The 27,768-nt window shown below is 47.6% G+C and overlaps 2 protein-coding genes across 8 annotated transcripts in view; one reads left to right on the forward strand and one right to left on the reverse strand.

Annotated features, from left to right (window-relative positions):
* The first annotated feature begins 212 nt into the window (after positions 1–212).
* Lman2l (lectin, mannose binding 2 like) lies at positions 213–23,133 on the forward strand. 5 transcript variants are annotated; one of them, XM_006987282.4, is made up of 9 exons: positions 213–448; positions 1,715–1,833; positions 5,320–5,437; positions 6,212–6,294; positions 16,201–16,233; positions 17,249–17,410; positions 17,495–17,609; positions 21,322–21,441; positions 21,777–23,133. In XM_006987282.4, exons 1-9 carry the CDS (start codon positions 265–267, stop codon positions 21,917–21,919), a joined length of 1,077 nt encoding a protein of 358 aa, XP_006987344.2. In that variant the 5' UTR covers positions 213–264; the 3' UTR covers positions 21,920–23,133. The 5 variants fall into 5 exon arrangements, with proteins under 5 accessions (XP_006987344.2, XP_006987345.2, XP_076413629.1 ...); XM_006987283.4 differs by lacking the exon at positions 16,201–16,233; XM_076557514.1 differs by lacking the exon at positions 16,201–16,233 and having other exon boundaries at positions 241–448; positions 1,715–1,804.
* A 1,049-nt stretch (positions 23,134–24,182) lies between these two features.
* Fer1l5 (fer-1 like family member 5) overlaps positions 24,183–27,768 on the reverse strand; it is a 56,125-nt gene continuing 52,539 nt past the window's right edge. For all 3 annotated transcript variants that reach the window (XR_013046723.1, XM_076557495.1, XM_076557493.1), the window contains exons 46-53: positions 26,661–26,749; positions 26,334–26,429; positions 26,030–26,171; positions 25,713–25,812; positions 25,446–25,636; positions 25,152–25,261; positions 24,752–24,893; positions 24,183–24,642 (exon numbers count right to left, since the gene is read on the reverse strand). Coding sequence is in view for 2 of the 3 variants with exons in the window: in XM_076557495.1 (XP_076413610.1) it covers positions 24,475–24,642; positions 24,752–24,893; positions 25,152–25,261; positions 25,446–25,636; positions 25,713–25,812; positions 26,030–26,171; positions 26,334–26,429; positions 26,661–26,749 (1,038 nt within the window). In the remaining variant the exon portion in view is untranslated. The remainder of the gene's footprint in view (positions 24,643–24,751; positions 24,894–25,151; positions 25,262–25,445; positions 25,637–25,712; positions 25,813–26,029; positions 26,172–26,333; positions 26,430–26,660; positions 26,750–27,768) is intronic.

A 27,768-nucleotide genomic window follows, 5' to 3' on the forward strand; every position in this document is an offset into this window, starting at 1 on the left:
AAATTTACTACAGAATGCAGAAACTAAGAATCACTATGTAACTAGCAGGCCTGGTGAAGCCTAGGACAAAAGAAAAAAAAAAGTCTGGCTATTCGGCAACGCCCCTTGGCAAGGCAACTGCTACCAGCCAGCCAATCGGTGAGATACTCACCTGCGGGGGCGGGGACTCCCCAGGAGCCAATGGGAGGTCGGGCCGATGGTTCCGCAGGCCAATGGGTTGGGCAAGGGGGCGGGCTTTTTGATGAAGGGCCGGCGGTGGGAAAGATGGCGGCGTGTGTGAGACCCTCCTGGTGGCAGCGGTGGCGGCTGCGCGCGTGGGCTCGGGACGGGGCCAGGCTATGGCTCCTTCTCCTTTTGTTGGGGTCTGTGCAGGGGCCGTGGCACGTCAGGGCGGGCCAAGCGGTGGAGTACTTGAAACGGGAGCACTCGCTGTCGAAGCCCTACCAGGGTGAGGCGCCCGGGACGAGGTGGTCGCGCAGGGGAGGGCGGGCATGGGGACAGTGCGCTCGGGGACGCTGGTCAGGGTAGCTCCGCAGACGCTGTCACCAGCGGGAGGGGGCGCCCCCGAGGATCCCCGCCGCTTCGATGAGCCAACAGGTCCCAAGGACAGGGTCCGTCCCCACCCCCGTCCCTCTCGGAGCGCTGGAAGTTTCTAGTAGGTCTAGGCAGAGCTCTCAGATGTCACCAGTGTCGGGCTCAGGGGAAGGAGTTTGGATTTGGACAGAAAAAAGTACGAGAAGGAGAGAGAGTAAGCAGGGATGATTGAGGACCGTTAGCGATGAGCCAGTGTCGGGATGGAGAGGTGGCTGCCCTAGAAATAAAAGCAGGAGAAAGAACCGGGTAGAACTTGGTCGGAGTAAGAAAGGAGAAACAAAGTCTGTTTGCTGTTGAGAACACCTGCTCCTTCCCAGGCCGCGAGCTCTGATGATGAAAGAGGCTGCTTAGCTTTGCTCTCTTCGGGGATTTCTAGGTCTCTAAGCACAGCTCAATGCCAGAAAATTGACACAGGTGTCTACAAAGAAGAGAAATTAGTGCAGATAGCTTAATACGAGTTTGTTTTTCCCACAGAGCTGCGGATATGGGGGTGCAGAAAACAAGATTCAAACCGCAGAAAGCTACACGCTATTGCTACGATTTCATTTATTTAGCAAGGTCTACCGAGTACCTCCTTAGCGTTGGTCCCTGCTGATACTATGGGTTAGACTGGGTTTCGACCTGGAGATACTTAGAGTTCGAGAGACTTGGGGAAGAATCAGCTTCACATTTGAGAGACTGATTTTAAATGAAGAATATGATTAAGCCCACAGCTTTTGAGGGTCAATCTTTTTTGGTATAAATGAGAAAAATCTTGCTGAAGTTTACCTACACATAAAATGGGAAGACTGGATCTGAACTATGGTTACTGTGCCATGCATAAATGACAGCTCTGAGGTGCGTTGGGTTCACCTGAAGGACTTAGCTAAAGGAAGCCTGGTGTGATGGCAAGCACCTGTGGTCTCAGTGGTTCAAGCAGCTGAGGCAGAAGGATTGCATGAGTGCAGGAATCTGAGATCAGCCTGGGTAACATATTAAGATCCCATCTCAAAAAAAAAAAAAAAAAGGTTTATTTATTAATACTGAAAAAAAAAGATAATGGCTGCAACTTTGGTAGGATCTGTGGTGGCTTTGTGAACTAATTGATGAAGAATATGAGCTGATGTATTCCCTCCCATAGGTGTGGGAACGAGCAGTTCTTCGCTGTGGAACCTGATGGGCAATGCCATGGTGATGACCCAGTATATCCGACTCACTCCAGATATGCAAAGTAAACAGGGTGCCTTGTGGAATCGGGTGGTAAGAGGCTTCCTGTGTTAGGACCCTGAATGTCCTAAAAAAGCTCAGAAGTGACCTTGGGTTTACCATCTTTTCCCAGTGCCCATCTTCTAAAGATAATGCAAGTCTTTAGAGGGCTGGAGAGATGGCTCAGTGGTTAAGAGCACTGACTGCTCTTCCAGAGGATCCGGGTTCAATTCCCAGCACCCACAGCTTACAAAACCAGTTCCAGGGCAGCTGACACCCTCACGTAGACATACACGCAGGCAAAACACCAATGCACATAAAGTAGAAATAAATAAAAAAAAGTAAAAGTCTTTATTTCAGAGATAATGGTGAACTTCATAATAAAGAAATCAGATATTTCTCTGTTGCCCTGTTGTTAGAGCAAATAATTCAGCTTTTCATTAGCCTGACATACCATGTTTTGGGGTTTAATAGCTTAAATATTATTTAATTACTTTGTAAAACAGAAAACTATTGTTTTGTTGCTGTTACTGTTTTTGTCGTTTGCTTCCTGTCATGTAACCCAAGCTGTCCTTGAACTTGGTAATAGCCCAGGCTGGCCTCAAACCTGTGATCCTTCTGATTCAACCTCTCTGCTCTGTATATGGTACTATGCACTTGTAGTTGTAGTTACTTGGGGGACTAAGGCAGGGGAATCAGTTAAGCCCAGAAATTCAGTCTCAGCCTGGGCAACATAGCGGGACACTACCACTAAATATATACTTGCTAAGAAGCATTGAGAAATTCAGCTGGGTAGTGGCGGCGCACGCCTTTAATCCCAGCACTCAGGAGGCAGAGCCAGGCGGATCTCTGTGAGTTCGAGGCCAGTCTGGGCTACAAAGTGAGTTCCAGGAAAGGTGCAAAACTACACAGAGAAACCCTGTCTCGAAAAACCAAGAAAAAAAAAAGAAAAAGAAATTCATAAATCCCCGCCTTTAATCCCAGCACTCAGGAGGCAGAGCTAGGAGGATCTCTGTGAGTTCAAGGCCAGCCTGGTCTACAGAGCAAGATCTAGGACAGCCACCAAAACTACACAGAGAAACCTTGTCTCGGGGGAAATAAAAAAAAAAGAAAGAAAGAAATACATATATCCCAAATTTAATCCTAATAGCCTTCCCTCGTTTCAGTCAAGAGTTTAAGTTTCTATTTCAGTGTGACAATCACTTTGAGCTATTCTAGTTGTTGTGTTTGTCCTCTGGACCCTTTCTAGTTGTCTTCCTTGAGATATGATGGCAAGAAGTGAGCACCTGGTATGGCTGCACTGTGGTTTTGTGCAAGTGTAAGATGATCCTTTTCGTTTTCCAGGTCCTTCCTAAACATTCACAACCCTGTTACTTTTAGGGATAACTTTGGCATCCATTGATATTTTCTCCTGGGCTCCTATAAATGAGGGTGGGAAAATCTTACACTCCCATGGTTTTTCTCATTAGCTGTAGATGCTGTGAGTGGGTCTCATAAAAGAGGACTTCTTTTTCCTGTTCATTTTTCTCTGAGAGTTCTAAAGGAACAGAGGGCTAAGAGCACTTGTTCTGCGAGCCATCTGCACAGGCTGGCCCTGTAACCTAGATTGTAGTGCTGAGCTCAATATGGGGCATGGCAGAAGATGCTAGAATCAGTTGACTGACTTGGATCCTAAACCCAATTTGGTTACCCAGCCACCATGAGCCCTAGGTAGGTCGCTTAGCCTCTCAGTTTTCTATGCCTTCATGAGACTGTTTGGCTTGCCCATCTGAGTTGTCAGACAGTGGACACGAAAAGACTTGGTGCAAAGTTTACTACAAGAGTAACAGAAATATATGCTATTATTAGACCTGCTCTCAGTTGCATCCATGTACAAGGATTAAAGCCTTAATCTATAAGACTCTGATACCTATATTCTCAACAGAATGAAACCAAGGAATTATTTTTGAGCTATTAGAGTAGGATATGTAGTTTGTGCAAGTGGTTCTCAAATTTGGCTGTCCACTGGAGTTTATGCCTGGATCCCATCCCAGATTTAATTGGAATAGGTTGCAATTTGGTCATTGGGTCTCTCCCTCCCCCAAGGTTTCTCTCTATAGCCCTTGCTGTCCTGGAAATCACTGGAGACCAGGTTGGCCTTGAACTCAGAGATCCACCTGCCTCTGCCTTCCGAGTGTTGGAATTAAAGGCTTGCAACACCACTACTGGCTAGGTCATTGGGGTTTTCAAACATGCAGCAAAGTTTCAGAACCACTGTTAAACAAAACTGTATAGCATTGTGATGCCCAAGGCCAAGAATTAGTGGCAAATACCTCCTGACTCTATCCTCTGCCTTGCCTTCTTCCCAGGGCTATCATACTGCCTCTGGCTGCAGGACAGCTTTCTGCCACTGAAGTCTTTCTTGCCCTCAAAGCTAAATGAAACAGCAGAGAGATAACCCAAAATGAAAAGACAGAATAGGGCAGACTATTGGAGATATCAGGGCTCCCTGCTGTCCGACCTCTTTTCATTTTGACTCTGTATTCCTAATGCTAATTCTTTTGGATGATGTCCCAGGAATTAAAAACAAACAAACAAAAAACTGAAAATGATCAAGCAATGTGTTGCTCAAGGCCCAGAACAGGCTCTTGGAAAGCCTTTGGCTGAACCTGGCCAAACCCGGCTGAACCCTTCCCTCCTTTCTTCACAGATTTTCACTAGAGCCTCCCCCAACCAATACTGTACTCACTGTGTTCTTCCTGAAAACACTAACTGTGCGGAACACTTAGCCAGCCACTCCCTGCTTCTCTGTTTTTATAAGGTTTTGATACTCAGTCCCAAAACTGGACAGAAGTCTGAGTGACACCCATCTCCTTAGTGTCTGTCCTCCCACCCCCAAGAGGCTGTCCCAGTGGAAGGGGATGGCATTTGCCTCTGGCACACTTCTGCTTCCTGGCCATGGGCACAAAGGTTTTGGGAACTGTTGCTTACTATTTGTTCTCTTGGGAACTCAAGCTTGCCCCTCAGCTTGGCCAAATGCCAGCTTTAGCTAATTAGAGTTCTTCATAGCATCTGCTAATTACCCCTGGAAACCTCTTAGCTCTTCTTACTCTTTTTTTTTTCCTTTTTTTTTAATGAATGAGGCTTTGACCTTTCTTTGAATCCCAGCTTTTTAGAGTCCTTCTGTCAGAGGAATAAACTTCAGTTGCAAACAGGTATTAAGTCAACCCTCTTTACCCAGTTGACTGAGATGTGCTGCTGGGTAGATGTCGATCATGGGAGACTAACATGCCTTTTCTAGCTTGCATGTACTATCCTGTTTCTGCTGGAAGATGTGAGGATAATCAGATGGTTTACTTAACCTTTTATCCACAGTACCTTAAACAGTTGAATGGCTCAGTCTGTTCAGTTTTATGGCAGGAGTACTTCCAAAGTCTTAGATACCATTTTAACTTTAGCCTTGGTACCAAAGCCACTTTCCAAGTCTGTAGATTGCTGCTGAGGGCTAATGGGTTTCAAATTTCACACTCCTCCCTTACACCTCTGTCTTCCTCATGTTAGCCATGTTTCCTGAAAGACTGGGAACTGCAGGTGCACTTCAAGATCCATGGACAAGGGAAGAAGAATCTGCATGGAGACGGCTTGGCAATCTGGTACACAAAGGATCGGATGCAGCCAGGTATTAGGGACCCTGGGTTGCTTCTGCATGGGTGTGTCAGGACTGTTTATTCCTGTGACCTCTTTTTGAAAAGGGCCCTTCTAGTTTTCTCTCTTTTCATGTCTGTAAATGAACATTAGCCCATTGAGTCTCTAAAATGGGGTTTTGAATCCTAAGCAGTCTGACCTTGGCTCATCCTGCGATGATTTCTTGCTTGTTGGTTTCTTCTGTGTTTCCCTGTGAAGCCTAGCCATTGGCTGGCTGAGTGCACACTGGAGGCCAGTGAGCTGGTTTCTTCTGGACATCCACACTCAACAATCTCAGCACTTGAGTTAAGAGAAGAATTTTGTTTTCCTTGCTGTTGTTGGAGTCAGTGCTCCAAGTGGATGGCAGGCTGAACCTGATTTGACCTGATCTCTTGCAGTGAGAAATAGAACTTGGGAATTCAGTTCTCTCTTGGGGGCATAATCTTCACCGGGTGTTTGTGAAGCAGAATTCTGTAGGTAGGAGTGTCTTAGCAACCAGTTTGGATCAGGGAGCTACTGTAGTACCAAACAAGGTTGCAGTGGCCTTCCCTCTTTTCCTGCCTTCAGCAACAAACAACTTGAGCTGTTCGTGGGCCCAGCTGTCGGTCATGCACTTTGCTGGGTGCTTTTGTATGTGTGTGTGTGTGTGCTCATCGTAGGAAATGCTTGGGTCATTTGACTATCACCGTTTCCTCTGCCATATAAGATGTTAGCCCTTTGTCAACTCCTGGCTTTATGTCATTGTTCATCATCTCTTCTCTCTCTCTAGGGCCTGTGTTTGGAAACATGGACAAATTTGTGGGGCTGGGAGTGTTTGTAGACACCTATCCCAATGAGGAGAAGCAGCAAGAGGTAATGGCGAGTGTCAGAGCTTAGGGCAGCCACACTGATCTGTCTCACAGTCCTTTCCCTCAGGGGCAGTGTGCAGGAAGAGACGGGAGAGGCAGTGAGGCCCCATCTGTTGACCTTCCGAAGTTAATGTCCTTGGCATTTTTGTTGTTGTTGTTGTTTTCCTGGAGAGGACTGTTGGTGATCCCAGCAGTCCTTCAGGAATAATGTCACACTGGGTGCTTTTTCTATAGTGCCTGTAATGTTCTCACTCCTTTCCATAAGGTAGCCCCTGGAATTGAGCACCTGTGACTGGTGGTGTCTTGGCTCCTAGGTTAGGGCCAGAGCAAGGGGAAAGATGAGTGCCTGGAACTTTTGACCATTAATGTGTACTCTCCTTGGCCACTTGCCCTGTCCAGCATCTTTAGCTTCTTTTGAGGCAGGTCCTGTCACTTATAAGGAATGGTGTAAGAAAAAAGAAGTTGGTGAAACCACAGCATTTATTTATAATAATAATGTCTCACTATGTAGCCCAGGCTGACCTTGAACTAATCATAATCTTCATCCTCAGCCTTTTGAGTCCTGGGATTATAAATGGGGCCACTACACCTGCCTCAAATCTAACATCCTGTTGGAACCCAATGTCTAGACACCACAGAGCTTATTGACCATCCCTGAGGATTCTTTAGCACTTCCTTAACTGGCACAGGACTATATCCTCTCCTGTGGCATTGTCATCAGATGGTAGAAAAATGGCAAGTTGTTACTGGGTACCCTACAGAAGGCAGAGTTGGTAATGGAGATGGTGATCACTTATTGTTCCCCAAGGATTTATCAGGAAAAGTTTAAAGTGTGACCACTATACATGCGACACTCAGGTGTACCAGTCAGGATTTCCCACTGTTCACGTTAGAGGAGCTGGAAAGTGAGACCTATGTTAGGTGAGTAACCTTCCATTGTGGGTCAGTTCGAGTTGTGTTTCCATGTTTCCTCTGGGCTCCTCTTTGTTCCAGGTATGTCACACCCTTGCTAGATGCCAGGGCCTGGGAATTCACAAGACCAGAATAGTCTCTGTGCTCTGAAGTGTGGAGATTGGTGGAGACTCCGGGGTACTTTGAGAAGACAGTAGACTCATTGAATCATGACGTGGCAGTCGTGGTGGCCACAAAGCCCTCCTCCAGGAAATATCATTTACACTGAGGTCTGCAGGATAAGGAGCCAGTGTCCAGGATGAGGGAAAGCATATATTAAGGCACTCTGAGGGGTATAAGAAGGACGGGGGTGTAAGGGAATACAGAGCATCAAACAGAGGCTAGAAAGAAAGCTGCCAGCAGCCTTGTGAGGTTACACATTTGGGAGCTGCCTTCTTGACTGTTCATTCTCCTCCCTCTTAGGCACATCAGCCACACTGAGACTGTGTGCCTAAGTGGTTGGTCAGCATTGAAACAATCACAATGTGATCCCTCTTTAGCAATGACTAAACAGAGAAGCTGTCTTGTTCAGGGCAGCAGCTATTGTAAGCTCTACCCATTCTGAGGCTTTCCTTCAATTCTGACGCTTTCCCTCCACCCATCCGTTGTCTTCCTGTCCATTGAGTTTTTTCTTGAGAGAAGAGACATTAGGTAATTTCATATGTGTGATTTCAGTTCTTTGAGCTTCTATTCAGTCCAGAGAATGTAGAAAATTGTCTTCTTTTCCATGTCTGGAGGATAAAATCAAATATGTTTTGTCAGTGGTGTGGTTTACTCTTATGTGCAAGGGTGCCAGGCTTTGTTCCACGTGTATTATTTCCTTGTAGCGACTCTTTGTTACAGTTATTACCATCTCTGCTTTGTGGGTAAGAAACTGAAGTGCAGAAGAAAGTTTGTAAAGCTTGTTGGTGTCTTAGATCTGACTCCAAGAACTCCACTTCCATTATTTTGGCTTCTTAGGTATGGTAAGAAAAGCAGAAGTGACAAAAGGAAGCCCAGGAAAACTGGGCTCCATCAAAAGTAGTAACTTGGGACTGGAGAGATGGCTCAGCAGTTAAGAGCAGCAGGTCCTCCTGCAAAGGGCCTGGGTTCAGTTCTCAGTACCCACAAGGTGGCTCACAACCATCTATAACTCTAGTTATGTGGATCCCATGCCCTCTTCTGACCTCTGCTGGCATGCATATGGTGCACAGACAGGCATGCAGGAATGACACTCAGACACATAAAATAAATCTAAAGTTAAAAAATCTTTTTGTTTGTTTTCAAGACAGGGTAGTTTTGGTGCCTGTCCTGGATCTTTCTCTGTAGACTAGCCTCAAACTCAGAGATCCGCCTGGCTCTTCTGGGATTAAAGGCGTGTGCCACCACTGCCTGGCCTAAATTTAATTTTTTAAGGTAATAATTTATGTGCTTCAAAGCACACTATCAGGAGGAGGGCTGGTGTCAGAGCTCAGTAGAGTATTTTTCTCATGTACAAGGCCCTGGATTCAGGCCCCAGCACTGAGAGCACACCAAGAAAGTGAAATCACCTGTAGGGTGGGAGAAATACATGCAAATTGTACTAACCCATTTCTAGAATATATAGAGAATTATCATATAAATAACTTGTAACTTAAAAACAAGCCGGGCAGTGGTGGCACACATCTTTAACCCCAGCACTCGGGAGGCAGAGGCAGGCCAATCTCTGTGTGTTCAAGGCTAGCCTGGTCTATCAAGTGAGTTCCAGGAAAGGCGCAAAGCTACACAAAGAAACTCTGTCTCGAAAAAAACAAATGACAAAAAATAAATAAAATAAAATAAAAACAAGCCAATAAAATAATAGGCAAAGGGTCTGAATAGATATTTATCTGAAGGTGATAAATAAATGGCCACTAAACATGAAAAGATGTTCTACATCATTAATTTTTGGAGACACAGATGAAAGCCTAAACCACTAGAATGCAAGTGAAGAGCTGTACATGTTGAAAGGATATGATGTCATTTGGAACCCACGTATACTGCTTGTGGATGTATAAAATTATATAGTTGGAAAAGACATTTCTTCAGATGGCTGAAGATAGAGATTCTCTTATCCCGTGAATCCACTTGCATATGTATAGCCAAGAGAAATAAAAGCATCCACGAAAAAGCTTGTCCACAGATGTTCATAGCAGCCAAAACAGATACAACTCAGATGTTCATCAGCTGAAATCCTCAGTGAGAACAGAAGTATTGCTGTGGGTTCCAGTGTGGGTGACGTGGTTACAAGAGAAAAGCCAGTCACAAGGGTCCTGCTTATTGTGTGAGCCCATCCCTATGAACTGTGGTCAGATCCATAGAGACATGGTAGATGAGTGGTTGTCAGGGCTGGGGCTCTCAGGTTGGGAGGGGGACAGTGACTACCAGTGGGTACCGAGTTATGGAGTTATAAAAATGTTCAGAAATTATGATAAGCATCACCCTAACTTAGCACATGCCAAAACCCACTTTGGTTGGATGAGTGGTCAATGGATTATGTCTCAATGTTGCTGTTGATGTAGAAATGGTTGAAAGATGAGTCCCCAGCCTTTTGGCACCTTTTGGTCTACAGCCTGTCTACTGATGAACATGTTTCCCATGTGAACCCAGATGTTGGTGAGCACTGTGGGGAACTTGGTGGCACCCTTGGAGCACAGATGTCTTCATTCAGTTGAAATCAGAGTCTAGTGGCAAGAGACTTCCTGGAAGAACAGAAGTACAGCTGTTGGCAGGCTTGGCCCTCATTCTGGTCTGTGACATGTTTGAGCCTCACCCACGGGAGGTAGAAGCAGCTGGCTGGGCGGTGAAATGAACAGCTCTCCAGGCTGTCCCAACTAAGCTAGCTTGGCAGTGGGTTTGAGGACTTCCCATACACCTATAGAACTGTATGTACATATATATGCATTTGTTTTTCCTCCTTTTAACTGGAAGAAAATTGACACCAGTGTCTTAAAGACACATTCTAAGTACCTAACACTGCTCCCCCCCCCAACACACACACACACAACACAGGCATACAAACACACATGTATGTACACCTTGTGTTCCCTTAGTCCTTATCATGATAATGAAACTAATCCTATTTGGTCTTTTTTACTTTTGGCCCAGGAAATCTCTTTCTTTCTTTCTTTCTTTCTTTCTTTCTTTCTTTCTTTCTTTCTTTCTTTCTTTCTTTCTTTCTTTCTTTCTCTCTCTCTCTCTCTCTCTCTCTCTCTCTCTCTCTCTCTCTCTCTCCTTCCTTCCTCCCTCCCTCCCTCTCTTTCTCTCTCTCTCTCTCTTTCTTTCTTTCTATTTTCTTTCTTTCTGTTTTTTTGAGACAGGGTTTCTCTGTGTAGCCCTGGTTGTTCTGGAACTCACTCTGTAGACATATCTCAGAGATCCACCTGCCTCTGCCTCCCAAGTGCCGGGATTAAAGGCATGCGCCAGCAACATCCAGAGTTTTCTTGTTACAAAACTTAGCTGTGACTCCATTTTTTTTCCCCTTCAGTTTCCTAGCTCATGATGATGTTCAAGTGTACGCGTGTCATTTAGGGACCTGGAAGTACCACTTTTTCCATATTCTTTGAGGAGTTGAGAGTGGAGACGAGAGGCACTGAGTTAGTGGGAGGTTATGGGCTTTGGGGCTGATGGCGTCATGTGATGGGACTTGGCCTGATCGCTGCTGCTCTGAGTGTCATGGGCACTGCTCAGTTCCCCACGTTCCTTCTGTGGGTTCCTGCTGAAGAGCACCGCAGCCCCGGGTGTGGAAAGGGGTAGGTGCAGCTGGAAGTGGCATTGAATGCTGAACTTCCTGTCTGAGGGTTATGTGCACGCCTTGGGAGGAGCTTGGCTCCCAGCAGCATCCAGTAGAAGAGCCATTTGTTTTGTTACTACAGAAAATCCAGAGCAGGAAAAAAAGACAAATCTACACAGACACCCTTTTACAAACGAAAATGTCGCATCGTGTGCAAAGTGTCTAAAAATATAATTGTGAAACTCTGGGAGCCCACGAGTATAAAATACTAGATTCAGATTAATCTTTATTTTGAGAAAAGTTTTAGATTTATAGATTGTTAATCCATTAGAGAGTTCTAGAATATACTCTTCTGATACTACCCAGGCTGGTATCAAAGAGTATCTGGCCCCAGGTACCCTTCCTGCCTCAGCCCCCTGAGTAGCTGGGATTATAGTCATGGACCACTTTACCCTAGCCTGTGGCCTTCTGTGTGCCTCTGCATGCCCACACTTGCTCACACTTGGTGCATTTTATTTTTTTCAGCTAGCTAAGAGTAATTGTTGCATATTGCCTCCTTAACCCTAAATACTTGTGTTTTTCCTAAAACAAAACAAACAAGGATTACTGTTACTCTTAGTGATCAGAGTCAGGGAGTTAAACATGATGAGCACATTGTTACACATCTTCAGGCCTAACTCAGATTTGCCAAATGCCCCTTTATGTCCTTTTTAGCAAAAGAAAACCCAGGTCCTATTTTAAGTTTTTCAGCTCTTAGATCGCTCCTTAAAAAAAAGACTTATTTTGTATGTGGGGTAGATGCATACATGTGAAGGTCAGAGGTCAGCTTGCTAGAGTTGGCTCTCTCCTTCCACCTTATGAGTCCCAAGGATCAAACTCTGGCTGTCAGACGTGAGGTCAAGTGTCTTCCCCCATTGAGCCATCTCGCTGCCTCTCTCTCTTAGTCTTTAATCTGGGACCACTCTGCAGTGTGTCTTTGTGCTCAGGGTACATAAGCGTACCGTTTACATACCTGACTTTTCTTTAAAAAAAAAATTGAACATTTGAAACTTTTTTTTTTTTAATACACAGGGTCTTACTTTGTATCTCTGCCTGGCTTTGAATTGAAGCAATCCTCCTGCCTCTCCCTCCTGAATATTGGGATTATAGATATCCATTATACTTGGCTGAGAGAGACTTCTTTTAAAAATATTGATGGATAGATTAGTATTGCAGTATGATTGAGTTGGGGCTCTGGGATCTGAATTACTTGGTTTCAGACCTTAAGGGCATTACTGAATACCACTGTTCTCTTGGATGAGAATTCTTACCTGTGAAACGAGGATACTGTGGGTCACAGAGATGGCTCAGCTGTTAGAAGTGCTTGTCGCCAAGCGAGTTTGACCTCCAGGACCCACATGTGAAAGGAGAGAGCCAGCTCCCTCAAGTTGTCCTCGGACCTCAAAGTGCACCACAGCACACAGGCGGTCCCTTTCCTTGCAAAATAAATCAATTTTAAAAATGAGGATCCTAGTACTGGCTCCTAGGAGTGAGAAGTAAGTGAAAGCATGTGAACCCATCACTGCACACAGTGTCCTGAAGACTCAGCCCTCAGTAAATGCTGCTGTTCCTCCTTCCACTAACTGGATTCGTCGGGAACATTTGGCAGACGTCCTGGCAGTGGCTGCTGTGGCCGCCTTCTCTTGTTCCTTTCCTGCCCTTGTCTTCACATCTCAGCTGTGGAGTGTCAGGAACGTATTAACAGTTGGTGGCAGGTAAAAAAAGGAAAAGAAACTGAGCCAAATGTTTCTGGACATTTTGGTGGTCTGTGCCAGCCAAGGAAATTATTCCCCTCAATCATGAATGTTTGGCTTTGAATAATATCTATTCTAAAAATTCATTAATTTAGCTGTTAAGTGGCTGGATTTTTATTGACTTCCTCTTGAATGCCAGGCATGATGCCAAGTTGTGCACCCACCTCACCTTCTTCCCATGGTCAGTCCTGTGAGCTATACACACCATTCTTCCTGATCCAATAAGCATAGAAATGTGAGGGTCACATAGCTCACCCAAAGGTATGCAGCTATAAGCAGTGTAAGATGGTTAGCACCCATCTCTGCTTCCAAAGGTCCTCTGGACTCTTTTCTGTTAGGTGATCAACCTATGTGCTTTGAACTGTAGAATTTTAGCATTGAATCCAGAAGTCCAAAAGTTCATGTGTGTCCTTTGGGGGAGATGGTGGGAGAAACAGGGTTTCATGTACTTGATGCTGGCCTGGAGTTTGCTATGTAACCAAGGATGACTGTGGACTTAGAGGCATGTACCATCATGTGGTACTAGTTTTATGTGGTACTAGGCGTCCACCCCAAGGCCTTGTGCAGTCTACCTAGATCTACATGCCAGCTCCCTTACAAGCAGCTTTTTTTTTTTTTTTAAAGCAAAGTGAAAGAAACTGATTTATTAAGAAAAGTGAGGGACTGGAGAGATGGCTAAACAGTTAAGAGCACTGACTGCTCTTCCAGAGGACCCAAGTTCAATTCCCAGCACCCACATGGTAGCTCAAAATTGTCTGTAACTCCAGTTCCAGGCTTCTGACACCCTCACACAGACATACATGCAGGCAAAACACCAATGATCAGAAAAGAAAAGCGAGAAAACTCCCTAGTGGGAGGGGTCCAAGGCTGAATCATGAGTATCTTTTTAATGATAGTACTGTAAAATTAGCTAGTAGAATCTGGTGGTGGTGGCTCCCACCTTTAAACCCAACACTCTGGAGGCAGGCGGATCTCTGAGTTCGAGGTTAGCCTGGTCTACAGAGCAAGTTCAGGACAGCCAGGGCTGTTACACAGAAAAAAACGCTGTCTCGAAAAAAACCACAACACAACAAAACAAAAATTAGCTAGTAGTAGAGGGTCATTTTAAAAACCGTGAATAGCTCCATAGAACCAAGTTTAGAGACATTTCCTGTGCTATAGACAGTGTGCATTTGGACACAAGGCATTTGGGAACCCCTTGTTTTTGGTGACTCTGACATTAAGAGTGAAACTCCCACCTTGCTTAGATTGCTGTGACTTTTTTCAGAGTTTGGTTCCAGCCTTAGGACTGTCACTCTGCTGCCATGTGATCAGTGGCTATGCAAGAAACACTTTAAGAACTCCTGACCAGGAGCAGAAAATGAACTGGCATTCAGCAGCTCACTGCTGCGTGAGGTTAAGAGTTGAAGGCATAGTGTGAGTTGCTAAAGCAGACAGATGGTAGCTCTGGGGCCATGGGGCTCAGTGCCATCTAGTGCAGTATTTACTTTTGACTGCATGTCATGGTCTTCCTGAGGCCGAGGATGTGGCTCAATTAGTGTGTGTTGATCACATTCAGGAAGTCCTAGATTTGATCCCCCAGCACTGCATTAAACTAGGTGTGGTGGCACATTCTTTATTCCCAGCATTTGGGAAGTACAGGTAGGAGAGGAGAAACTCAGTCATCCTTGGCTATACAGGGAGTTTGATGCCGGCCAGGGCTATGTGAAGCTCTGTCTCAAAAAAACAGAACTAAGAATGAATCCCTGTGCCCCACTCCAGACTGCTGTGGCATCCTTTGACTAGGGTTCCCTCGGATGTGTACAGCTTACCACCTGCCTATTGCTGGATGATCGGATGTCACATCAGCCTTGGGAAGAGTTGGGCACCCTTGGCCAAGGAGTGCTGTCCTAGGCATTCTGCAATTTTAAATTAAACTTGTGATTAGAGGTGATAAATGAAGCAAATCTTGGGGTCATCAGCGCACCCCAGGGCACTTTTTAATCCCTTCCTTTCCTTAATTGTTCACTGAAGTTACAAGCTTTCTGAGAATCCCATTTCTGTTAATTACTTAATAACATGCTGGCAATTACCTTGCTCGAAATGACAGTTGCGCAAGAGTAACTTTATGGTGCCTTACCATCATGGATGGACTGCATGCCTCTCGGGGTCCTGGGTACGTTCTGCCTGTGGTTCACAACATCTGGGGGGCTGCTCTGGGGCCTGTCGAACCCCCCCCAGTACCCTGATCCGTGAGGCTGATACGCTGTCGTCGCCTGGGCCTTGTCTTGCACCAGCCTCTCCCCCACTCACTAGCCAGGTTTCAGGTAGACCTGTCTTCTGTGAGTTCTCAACACGCTGACCTCTTGTTCTTATGCACCAGGTCACGTGTCGGATCCCTCTAACCACCTGGGTCCCGTCAGAACAGAGTTCCCTTAGCCATCATATTGCCTTTTTTGTTTTCATCATAGCAGCTATTGTCTGAAATAATTTATTTATCTACTTGCTCTCTGTCTCTCCCTCTCTGGGTTAGCTCTGAGACCAGATACCAGTCCAGCCTGGATCCACCGGGCCCCAGCATTTCCAACAGTGCTGGCTCTTACCATAGGTGCTCACTAAGGATGAGAGGAATGGATGCTTTGGGATCCCCTTCCCCCACCCTCAGCCTTATAAACCAGGCTGAGCTGAGCCTGTGGGGGTTTCTCTCAATGCTGGCAGTTTAGAGCTCTGGAAAGTTGCCGAGGCAAAGCTAAAGTGCCCTCAAGCCCAGTGATTTTCTGAATCTTCGGCTGCTGCGCTCCCACAGAGCTTCACCCTGCCCCCATGTTGTAGGTGAGAGTGACAGCGGTTCTTTGGAAATGTATGTCCATGAGGCTCAATTAGAGAGTAAATGATCCCTTTGGATTCGAGTTAATTTCATGGTCTCATACAGTGGGAATTTTGTCTTCTGGGCAAGAGCTGTATCCTGAGACCCTGAGCAGTACAAGACATCTCAAATTTAGAAGAGTTTAGTCTTTTTTTTTTTTTTTTTTTTATATACCCCCCATTTCCCACCCCTGACTCCTGCCATTGCTATAGAAATACTGTGTTCTGGGAGAAATAACCCAGTTGTGTCTGGGCAGTGCAAGATGGTGTGTTTTATAAAGCTGCGAAAAGCCCCAGGTCCTTCCATGGGGTAGAGAGGCCTTTGTCGTAGACTCCTTTGAGAATCTGATGGTAGTACCAGGCAGCCTCATAAAGTTGCAAACACCTTGCATGTACTCTGGCACATACTGTGAGAGCTTCAGGAACTCGCTGAGTGCCCTTTGTGGACCCTAAAATTCTGTTTGGGGATTTAGGTTGGTAATTCATCCACCACAGCAGGGTCACAGCTCTTCCAAGGCTGTCTCTTTCTGACTTGGTCTCCTGTGTTCTGTGTCCTATCTTGTTTCTGTAATAACCTGCTGGACCCTCTCAGGCCCAGAAGAGGCGCTATTCTCCAGGAGTCCAGGTACCCGGTTCTTGACTCCCCATGGCCATCCCTTATTCTCATGTGTCCATCTGACATTTCTTGCTGCTTAGAATCCATGTGGCTGTTGTCTCAGGAGTTCCGAGTCTCTGGTCTTGACTGCATTTCCCCTTGCATGTTGACTGGGACAGTGTGGAGCTTGTCCATGGAGCAGCATGCCCTGTGTTCCCTCCCCTTCCATTACCCTGCCCCTCTGCATTGACTTGCACTGGGATCATTCTGGAATGGTTAGCTCATCGGTTGTGAGGAGGAATTTACTTCTACAGCTCTGTTGGAAATACTTTCTTAAGTAGTGGAAACCCGAGTAGGTAACGTGGAAACGTTTACGTTTTCCTATATGGGGGATGTTGCCCTCTTGCTATTGGCATTCTTGGAAGTTATGTGTGGATGGGCTGAAAGTCTTGACTAAGGAAAGTGGTTGTGGCTAGATATGCCCGCCCAGAGCCTGTTCCAGCAGTGTTTTGGGGTCCTGTTTCATTTGGCATCATATACTGGTAGGATTACAGTCTGAAAGGAGCTATCCAGACTGGAAAGGTTTCCCTGCCCACTCAAGCAGGTATTTTCAGAATACCTGCTGTGTGCAAAACACTTTGTTTGGGCAGAGGGATGGGCTGAAGTGGAGACCTGGAAGATGATTTTCCTTTTCAAGCAGCAGCTGGGGAGAAAGGTAGTCTGTATGTCAAAAGGAAACTGCTGGTATCTAAGTACCAAATGGCGATTGCGGGGAGGAATAGAGTCAAACTCCAGAGTCGTGCAGGGCCACTTCAGGTCTACCCTAGGTCTGGAGCAAGGAGCATTACTAACATCGTGTGGAGTTCAGTGCTTCCTGGGTCCATGTCCCTTGTGTGATCATCTGTATGTGGGTGCTGGGGGGAGGGGTGCTTGAGATGAGGCAGGGTGGTTTGCTCATCCAAAAGGTGCTAATTTCCTCTCACTGATATGCAGGCATTGCTAAGAGCTCTCCCTCACCATCTGCTTTTCCCTCCCTGTGTCCCAGCGGGTATTCCCCTACATCTCAGCCATGGTGAACAACGGCTCCCTCAGCTATGACCATGAGCGGGATGGGCGGCCCACAGAGCTGGGGGGCTGCACAGCCATTGTCCGAAATCTCCGCTATGACACCTTCCTTGTGATTCGCTATGTCAAGAGGCATCTGACGGTGAGTCCTGTCTTGGAGCAGTTGGTGATATGCACTACCTTTGCTCCCGTGGCCTGTCCCTGATAGATCTTTCCTTTATTCTAGATAATGATGGATATTGATGGCAAACACGAGTGGAGGGACTGCATTGAGATGCCTGGGGTCCGGCTCCCCCGGGGCTATTACTTCGGCACTTCCTCCATCACTGGGGATCTCTCTGGTATTGCACTGTGCTTCCTCTGCCTCAGTTGACCCCTTTTGTCAGTACCCAAGGCGTGGTGAGGCCTTCTCTGAAGATGCCAGATGAAGGAGTTATGGGAAGCCATGCACATGGCTTAAGAATGCTGGACATTGCTGTCTAGATCCTGTCCAAGCTCCAGTCCAGGCCCTCTCGGGACTAACTCAAGCAGTGTGTGTGCCCTTGTCTAGGCAGCTCTTGGAGCCTGTGTAAATGCCTCGCTTCCCTGCCCCTTCCGGCCTATCCTGTTGTCGGGATTCTCGCACTGCACTTACCACTGTGCCCAGTTCCCTTTCTCCTCTCAGAGCTGTTCCTCCACTCCCTCCGTCGTCCCTCTCCTAAGCAGCCTGCATCCCTCCTGGTGCAGACTTTTGAATGCAGCGTGTGTACAGTTTGCCAGCCGTCTGCCTGCTCCCGAGCTGCGCTGGGTCCTGCATCTCTCTGCCCTGCCATCTGTGCTGCTCTTGTACCAGCAGCCCCTGCCTCCTTGCCATGCTCTGGGCTTCATATTCTCTGACCACTCCTCGGCTCATTTCCCCGGCACCCCGAAACGCCTACCTTCCTTGACTGACATGCCAACACTCTCTCTACCTAGTTTTGGCCCAGGCAGCCAATTTTTTAAAAATCTATAAATTTCTAACCTATAGTTAGTGTAGTTTTTTTGGGGTGGTGGTGGTTAGTTGTTTGGTTTGGTTTTAAGACAGTTTTACTTTGCACCCTGGCCCTGAGCTGGCGATACAGCCGGCCTCCACCTTCTACGTGCTGGAATTACAGGCATGCATCGCCACACCTGGCATAATCTCATTTTTCTTCTTCAAGGACTCGTTGAGAAAGTTCAATTATTTCTCAGTTGTCCCAGGCTTTGATGTCCACACACTGTAGAGAGCATTGCCCTGGCTTTGTTTTGAAGGAAGGAAGGACAGAGAAGGGCAAAGGAGAGGAGAAAGGAGGAGGCCAAAGCGGGAGGTTCTCTGAGTGTAAGGCCAGCCTGGTCTACAGAGTGAGTTCCAAGGCAGCTAGGGCTACATAGTGAGACCCTTGTCTCAAAAAACAAACAAAAAAGGAATTAAGAAAAGAAAGATGAGGCCGGGCGGTGGTGGCGCACGCCTTTAATCCCAGCACTCGGGAGGCAGAGGCAGGCGGATCTCTGTGAGTTCGAGGCCAGCCTGGGCTACCAAGTGAGTCCCAGGAAAGGCACAAAGCTACACAGAGAAACCCTGTCTCGAAAAACCAAAAAAAAAAAAAAAAAAAAGAAAAGAAAGATGAGCTGGATTACATAGCAGTTCCAGGCCAGTTTGAGCTACAAAATGAAACCCTGCCTCAAAAAAAGAAAGGAAAGGAAAAAAGGAAAGACTAGCCGGGCGGTGGTGGCGCACGCCTTTAATCCCAGCACTCGGGAGGCAGAGGCAGGCGGATCTCTGTGAGTGCGAGGCCAGCCTGGTCTACAGAGTGAGTTCCAGGAAAGGTGCAAAGCTACACAGAGAAACCCTGTCTCGAAAAACCAAAAAAAAAAAAATTCTGTGTAGCCTTTTTTTTGGGGGAGGGGAGTTGTTTTTTGTTTTTTTTTTTTTGGTTTTTTCGAGACAGTGTTTCTCTGTGTAGCTTTGCACCTTTCCTGAAGCTCACTGGGTAGACCAGGCTGACCTCGAACTCACAGAGATCCACCTGGCTCTGCCTCCCGAGTACTGGGATTAAAGGTGTGCGCCACCACCGCCTGGCCTGTGTAGCTTTTTTTGACATTTTTTTGTTTGTTTTGTGAGAGGGCCTGTGTAGCCCAGGCTAGCCTAGGACTTTCTATGTAGGCCAGACTAGCCTTGAACTCAGGATCTTTGTGCCTCGACCTCTTGAGTACTGAGATTGCATGTGTGCACCAAACCTGGCCTGCCCTGGCTTTTTATCTTGTCCTATAGTTTAAACTTGATTCTGACAGCAAAAACATTTTTCCAAATGAAGATGAAGGCAATTTCTTCTGCTCTGGATTTGTTGATGGTTGTAGCAGACCAAGGAGCTGTGGATGTGTCCACAGAAACGATCAGAAATCTAGGCTAGGCTCGAAGGAAATAAATACTGAATATCAACCCCCCCTGAAGGGAGCAGAGCTACCTCAAGAATTAGTTGAAACCAGATCTGAGACAAGAAATGTTACAAGCCTAGAACTGAGAACAGCCAGGAAGGCCATATGTAATGGCATGCACATTTAGTTCCAGTACTTAGGAGACAGGGGTGGGTGGATCTCTGTGAGTTCCAGGACAGCCAGGGCTACAGAGACAGACCCTGTCTCAACAAATCAATCAAACAAACAAATTTTTAAAAAGCCCAAAAACCAACTTAACAAAAAAAACTTAAAAAGAGAAGTCAAGTACAGTGGCTCACATCTATAATTCATCATTAACAAGGCTGAGACGAAAAAGTCACAGGGTTGAGCCAGCAGCTTGGGCTACATAGTAAAACCCTGTCTCCTAAACCAAGCAGAGACCAAACAAACAGAGGAGAGAAGTAGGACCTGGGTGTGGTATCAGACACCTGTAATGCCAGGACCCAGGAGCCTGAAGCAGGAGCCCATCCATCAAGGGCAGCCTGCACTGCACTGTAAAACTGTCTTGCACACTAGTACTTCTGCACATGAAGAGATACCTAGTCTCTAGTTTCCTGATCTCCTTCCTAGTAGCTTCAGGGAGATCAGGGCCAGAATTCCAAATGGCCACAAAGAAGCAGAGTTTTTGGGGAGCAGCATCTTCCACATAAGTAATGTTGCCCTGACCAAGGCCTGTTAAACAGATGGTGGGGGACCATTTCTCCTCTCTGCCTGTGTGTGTGTGTGTGTGTGTGTGTGTGTGTGTGTGTGTGTTTGTGTTGTATGCACGTGTGTGTGCAGGTGCCTGTTTAAGCCAGAAGAGGGCATCAGATTCCCCTGGAGCTTGAGATGCAGATGGTTCTGATCCATTTGATGCGGGTGCTGGGAACTGAACTCTGGTCCTCAAGCAAGTGCTCCTAACCACTGAGACATCTCTCTAGCCCCAGTTACTTTCAATATTTTTAGTTTTTTTCATTTATAATATATATATGTATGTATGTATTTGCCAATAAAATACATAGGATACATAGAATATATACAGTTCCTTATTCTTTAGATGAGGCAGTGATGAGGCTTTACCCTTTTTTTTAAGAAGTCTGGTTTTTGTTGGGTTTTGCTGTTGCTTTTGAGAGAGTCTCGCTGTGTAGTCCCCCCTGGCCTAAGTCTCGGAGGTGTAGACCAAGTTAGCCTTGAATTTGTATCAGTTCTCCTGTCTCTGCCTCTCAAGAATTACAGGCATGGGCCACCACACTTGGCTTTTTCTTTTTAACTAATGCTGGTGTCACAGGCGTGCACCATCACAGGGGCTCACGTGACACTTTGATCCACCCGTGTCATTGTCCTTCATACCCACCGCCCGGCACCCTGTCTTCGTGCCCTCCTGATAGTTTTCCTCTCTAGTTCCCCAAAGGAGAGAAAACACGCTCTATTTGCCTCATTTCCATCTCCCTCCTCCTGTTAGTCAGTCTCCCTGCGCCCCTCAAACAGTTCTCTGTCTACTTGAGATTTCAAGGTGGCTTCAGGTCACTGCCGTCAGTGGATCAGAGGTTTGAGCCCGGATACTAACTCCAAAAGCCCTCTTGAGGCAGCTGGAGTAATCCTCCGTACTGTCTCCTCTAGATAATCATGACGTCATTTCGCTGAAGTTGTTTGAGCTGACTGGGGTGAGGACCCCAGAAGAAGAGAAGCTGCATCGCGATGTATTCCTGCCCTCAGTGGACAATCTGAAGCTACCTGAGAGTGAGTGTGGGATCCTGGGAAGTGGCCCATGGTCAGGGAGGAGGTTGCAGCGTCCATGGAGTCTGGGGTGACTGGCATCTACAGCTGTCAGGTTGGTCTGTCTGTCTGTCTGCTCCTCGGAGGCACATGGAATGCCTGCACTACCTTCCCACCTGTCCTCTAACAGGCGAGCAGTAGCATGTGGGCTGCTTCATTTTTAAAGTGAGCCATCTGGAAAGGGGGAGTCAGGGCTCTGGCTCCCTAGCAGTGGGTGTCAGAAACCAGGGACTGGACAACCTGTTGACCCATTGTAGGATGGGCTCCATATCTCTGATTTTTTTTTTCTTCTTCCTCAGTGACCGTACCACCAGCACCCCTGAGTGGCCTGGCCCTCTTTCTTATCGTCTTTTTCTCCCTGGTGTTTTCTGTGTTTGCCATTGTTATTGGTATCATACTCTACAACAAATGGCAGGACCAGAGCCGAAAACGCTTCTACTGAGCCTGCTGCCATCCGTCCCTCGGTGATGTTTACCCATGAGGTGTGGATCTGAGCATACAGCCCGGGAAGTCTGCCTAAGTCACCAGCTGTTCAGGGACTGTGTTCTGTCACTGGGACTCTGAATGCAGTAACCCTGCATTCTCATGGTCATCCGCGGGAACATCTCACTGGCCCAGGATGCCACCCCAGGGCCAAGCAGCTGTGACGTGCCTTTCCCTGCAGGCCTTCCACTTCGGAGTGAAAAGACATGGAGAAGTAGAGATTGTGACGCCTAAATCCCAGAGCTGGGCGGCTCCCCCACGCACGGACTGCTGCATGGCGGCAGGCCTTCCACTTCATTTTGAAATTCCCAAATAGAAAACCGGAACTCACACAACCCGGAAACCCACTTACTAGTTTTTGCTTTCTCTTTCTACTTGAGGAGCTCCTGGGCAGTGTGAATGGAGACTTGTGCCGTACCTGCCTCCCCGGCCTCTCTGTCTCCCCTCACTCATTGTCCTCTTTGTGTGCATCCTGAGCTAGGAAAGAAATTTGCTGCTCCCGTTAGGTGGCCCTGGGGCTCTCTGCGTTAGCTCATTGCTTCAGCCTCTGTTCTGTGCTGGGTGGATCTTGTTCCTGTCTGTCCCTGTGCTTTCCTAATCAGAGCTCTTCAGGCCTTTGGATCGTTTGGCTAAAGGTTGTTACAAATCAAGAGAAACTGGACAACTTCACAGCTGCTGTGAGATTGACTGTGAAATCATCCAGGTCCAGGTGTGCCACAGAAAGCAGCGTTCATCGCATCTGACCATGTGGAGGTGTTTCTGGACCCCTGGAGCCTGCTTAGCTGCATGTTTTGTTTCTCATGATTCTTGGGATCCTGGTTTGAATGTTGGAAGTGAAAAGCAGCTTTCTTATTCCCTGGACTTGGACAGGACATGACCCAGAGAGATTTGGCTTCTTATTGAGAAGAAACAGTTGCTGATCTCATGTAACAAATCTCTGTGAACGAAAGCCCTTCATCCTCTGTGTCTGGAGACGTTCTGATCATTGAGCTGCACAGCTTGAGTGCAGTCCTGTGTGTATGTCACCCCTATTATACTGCCTTAGTCTACAGATGTCACATATCTGCCCTGTGATTAAATTGGTTACAGGCTAGTCTCCCTGGAGAGCCTGAAACTGAGTTCTCTGGGTCTCTGAAGCCCAAGGAAAATTCTTAAAGAGACTGATGGAACCAATCACGAGTCCTGGCTCAGTGGCTTCTCTGGTGGGCTTAGTGGGGAGGCTCCAGCCTTTTCCTGAGCTCTTTGGGAGGCTGGGAAAGCCCTCATGCTCACCCCTCAGCCCATCCGTCCTCAGACTAGGAGGAGGGGTCACCCTGGCTGCAGATGGCTGTTCATCTCCTCAGGCCTCTGGCTCTCCTGTGTGTGTAATTAAGCAGGATAGTATGGTGGGTGCTCTTATGCAGGAGAGTTCAAGGTGGGGTGCAGAGAGCCTCTTCCTAACACCTTCCCACAGTAGCAGAATAGCTTCAGGGGAGCTAGGAGAACTGAGAACAATGGTAGTTTTGTCCATTTTGAGCTCAAAAGGAGGGGGATGGGTCCATGTGGTAGAGGACCTAAGTGGGCTGTTGAGATGACGGTCATAGCAGTGGACCGAGAGGATTTTATCACGGGAGCGTTGAGAGACAGAGTGAGTCAGGTTTGTGGGATTCCTGCTCATGCACATCTTGATGCTTTTAAAGAAGGCCAGGTCCCCACATAGCCTGGCATCCAGTCTTTTCCCATTGAGAAATGTACAAGAAAACTACCTGTGCTGGGCGGTGGCGGTGCACACCTTTAATCATAGCACTGGGAGGCAAAGGCAGGTGGATCTCTGAGTTCAAGGCCAGCCTGGTCTACAGAGCCAGTTCTAGGACAGCTAGCACTGTGCAGAGAAACCTTATCTCAGGAAAAAAAAAAAAAAAAAAAAAGCCACCATTCAGCATCATACATCCTGCCTCAGCTCTTGCTTTTTGTTGCAGAAACCAATGTTTTTCATGCAAGTGGGGCTGTTTTTCTAGGCAGTGTAACCCCAGAGTGTGTGCTAGAGGAGGTTGCGGCTGGTCCCTGGTGTGGCTCTTGTGCATTCATCCGGAAGTAAAAGCCATAGCCTCAGTATATGACTCACAGTTACCTTTCCCTGATTTTCTCTGTCAAAGCCTCCGCACATAGAAGAAATCCAGGACTAGACAGGGTGATTAACGTGGATGGCGTCATTCCCCAAGTCTCAAATGAAGAGCTGCCTCTTTCTGCCTTTCACATTGTCTTTAATCCCAACCCCCAAGTGCCAAGTGGCTTTGTTAGAAAAACCTATTTATTTCAGTAGGAAATGAACAGCTCTGCTCTTGTTAGAGGTGGTCCCTGTAAACATTTGAGTCAGACTATGCACAGCCCTTTGGACAGATCCTAGAAGACTCAAACAAGGATCTGCTAGGAAGCCCAAGGGTCAGGGTGCTTGGCAGGAGAGAAAAGTCAGGTCACCTAGCCTTGTGGACCTGGAATCTCTGGGACGACATCTTTCATGTGATTCCTGGGTCTTTAGAGGAATGTCGACCCATTGTCTTTTAAAGGCCGTAGTTTTGAGCCCTCCATGGAAAAGACGGTAGAGTTGATACTGCTGGTGTTGACTGAACCGATGAGGTTGACTATTTTAATGGGAGGATTCAGCCGAAGTTCAGGTTTGATCCAGGCCATGGCCAAATAGTTCTAGAGAGAAGAGACACCAGAGTAGCCTGAAGTAGAAACCTAAATGTACTCTCAGAGCTGGCACAGGAGTGGCCGGCGCCGTTGCCCCTCCCCAGTGGCCAGCACTCACCGGAGTCGAATAGACGAAGTTGAACAGTATAATCCCTAGAACCAGCACCACCGCACAGCATATGATTTTGGTGCGGTAGCGTTTCCAGAAAACATAGCAGAAGTTTTTAACAGGTGACTGGTACCACCAGGTGTCATTTCGTCTGCCCAGGACAGCAGATGCCAGAGAATGGAGGGTAAGAGGGACCTTCAGGTCAAGTGATCCAGAGCCTTTGCCCTTTTTTTTTTTCTTTTTAACAGACTGGGGAGCCCCTTACACCCAACCCCAAGTCTTATTTCCTGACTCTAACTTAGCCATGTAGGAGGCAGTAACTATCCCTTTCCACATGGAGGCCCACCAGTCACCACCCTGTACAGAGGAGGAAGCAAGGGCTTGGTACTCTGCCCCACAGGGCCCTTACACGGGAGGATGGAGTGTAGGGAATTGGTTGGGTTCTGACTGGCCTCGCCCGGCTGGCCTGATTAAAGCTTCCCTCTCTGACAGCATCTCCAGAGTCATCTTCACTTTACCCTAGAAAGGCCAGAGACAAAGAGGCAGGGGCTGCCCTGGTCAGACAGTAGGTTCAGGGGCCTTCCAGGACCACTTCCCTACCTCCACAAAGGAAGGGGGCTCTGGCTAAGGTTCCAGAAGTCTGCGAGAGCCAGGTTAGATGGCCTTGTGGCCCTGTTCCCTAAACACCTTCCCCAGCTCCTACCGACAAACGCCACTTGTCACCATCATGGACCTGACAAGGCCACCATCCAGTTACATTGGACTTCTTAAAGAGAGAGATGCGCTTCGGTTGCATGGAGGGCCATTTGCTGTCCGTTTCCATCATCTTGAGGGAGCACTGCTTGCTGCTCACAGCCGGAAGGGGCATGTCTGATAAATTCAGCTCCAAGACCCCTGAGCCCAGAGAAAGACCATCATCAGCAAGAGGAATTGCTTGTCCTGTGTCACAAACCCTACACCAGGACCTCACCCAAGAAGTCATCAGGGGAGAAGAAGTCATTGTCCCATATCTGGATGATGAGCCGGGCTGGAAACTTCATTGATGTGGGATCCAGGCTCCATATGTAGTCCTAGCGGACAGCAGAAGGCTGTGTTAATGGCCTGCCTCATGGACATTGCCCTTGGATGCCCATCAGTCCACTAGTCAGTAATGACAGACTAGCAAGGAAAAGGGGTTCTGCCCAAGGACTCGTTCCTAACTTCCGGTCCCAGCTTGCAGGTCTCTGAAACGAGGGCGGATCTCTTGGACCCTAAGGCTCTCTCCCCTTTCTCCTCCCTACCCCTTACCTTCTGGCTTTGGACGCATACACGCTCTGTGGCCAGGTAGTCCATGGTAAAGATGAACCTCCAGTTGAAGATGGCCTTCCCAGTCAGGGAGTGGTAGTGGACATCTGTCTTCTGCATGTCCTTCTCTAGCCCAGATAGCCACCTGGGGCCAGAGTCCTTTCACCTGGGGTTCCTGTGTGTGGTCCCCATCCCACCACACACACAGGCAGTGGCTGAAAGATGCCTCCCTCAAGACCAGGAGGTTCCAGCAGGGTGACAGAACCAGGAAACTGAGGGCCTCCTGGAGCCCTCCCTCGGGTCTCACCCTTTGACGTAGATGTCGCTCATCTTCTCTTTACTTAAGGTCTGACGAACCAGGTCCACGTGGGAGGTGCTCCAGATGATGCAGCGCAGTTCGTACCTGCAGCCACTGTGCTCTGAGGCCGGGCTGAGGACCAGCCCCCCCACCCCCACCCCCACCCCCAGTCCCGCAGAGGGAGGAGCTGCCCAGAGAGCCTGAACTTGGGCAGGAAAGCCCCTTCTAACCCTGGTAGAGAATTCCCACTGCTTAGGATGGGAGGGCAGAGGCTCCCTGCACCCTGGGGGCTGAGCTGGAGTGCCGTGATTAGGAATTAGGTTTTCACAGACTCACCGTTTAGGCTTTCTGGGGCTGATGTTGACTCGGGGGCCAGGAGGCCCCAGCATCTTGGGGAAGATATCCACCCACATTTGTATTTTTCCCTAGAGCCAGAATGGATTTGCAGGTTGGAGGTTGCTGGTCTCTCTCCAGTTAGGTGGCATGAGGGAGGGCCAGAGGCTTGGCTGAGGCTGTATTCCCACCACCCAGGGGTTGGGCACAGAGATTTCTGGGAGGCAGCAAGTGGCCACCTGCCAACCCCTTTAGTTTTTGGCTGGGAAGACAAGTGAGCAAGGGGAAAGGATGCTGGCTGAGACCAAGAGTGTTGAGATGTCACTTATGAACTGGGGTAGGGAGTGAGGAGGTCATGCTAGGTGGCCTGTTGATGGGGATCCATGGTGGGGTTGGGCCTCGTGTATTCAGCAGCATGGAAGCCTTAAAAGTAAGGAAACTGGATGGTCAGCAAGGTCATTTTGTGTTGTGTGACCGCAATCTAAGGCTGTTAAGCTGGCTATAAAGTGGAGAGTCTTGAGAGAAAGAAAAGTGGTGAAAATGGAGAGTAGAGGAATGGAAAAAAGGGGTGGAGCCACCAGCCTTGGAAAACAGGTAACCATGTTCTGCCTGTCAAACCACCTGACCTACTTTTAGTCTTCAGAGTTGACCCATTTGAGAAAGCCAGTTTAATGAGGATGGTTATTTTAAAAATTGCTCAGCAGAAGACTTCATGAATGTTGAAAGATCTGTGGAACGATGGAGCCATTTTTATAGATGGACAATGAGGGATAATTAAGGTGCCCTTGGGGATCTGTGTCCCTGGTTCCTTGCCATAGAGAAGACAGCTTGCAGTTCAGCATCCAGAACTGGGTTTTGCAGTGTTTGTATTCTCTGAGCTATGATGCCTCCTCCTTACACCTCAGGAGAGCAAAAGCAGTGGTACGAACGGTTGGTGGGATAGCCTAGAGGTTCCCACAACTGTTGTGCAGCATCCATTTCTTACAGCCTTTCCAGGTGTGACGCTCTAAGTGACATCATTGGAGCATCTTTCTTACTAACGTGCCAAGCATGTTTGGCTCTTGTCTATATATGTGAATTGTTGACCTGTCCTTGCTTCTCACTGTGAACT

This window comes from Peromyscus maniculatus, chromosome 21 (genome assembly GCF_049852395.1).
Source record: "Peromyscus maniculatus bairdii isolate BWxNUB_F1_BW_parent chromosome 21, HU_Pman_BW_mat_3.1, whole genome shotgun sequence".
Classification (NCBI taxonomy): domain Eukaryota; kingdom Metazoa; phylum Chordata; class Mammalia; order Rodentia; family Cricetidae; genus Peromyscus; species Peromyscus maniculatus.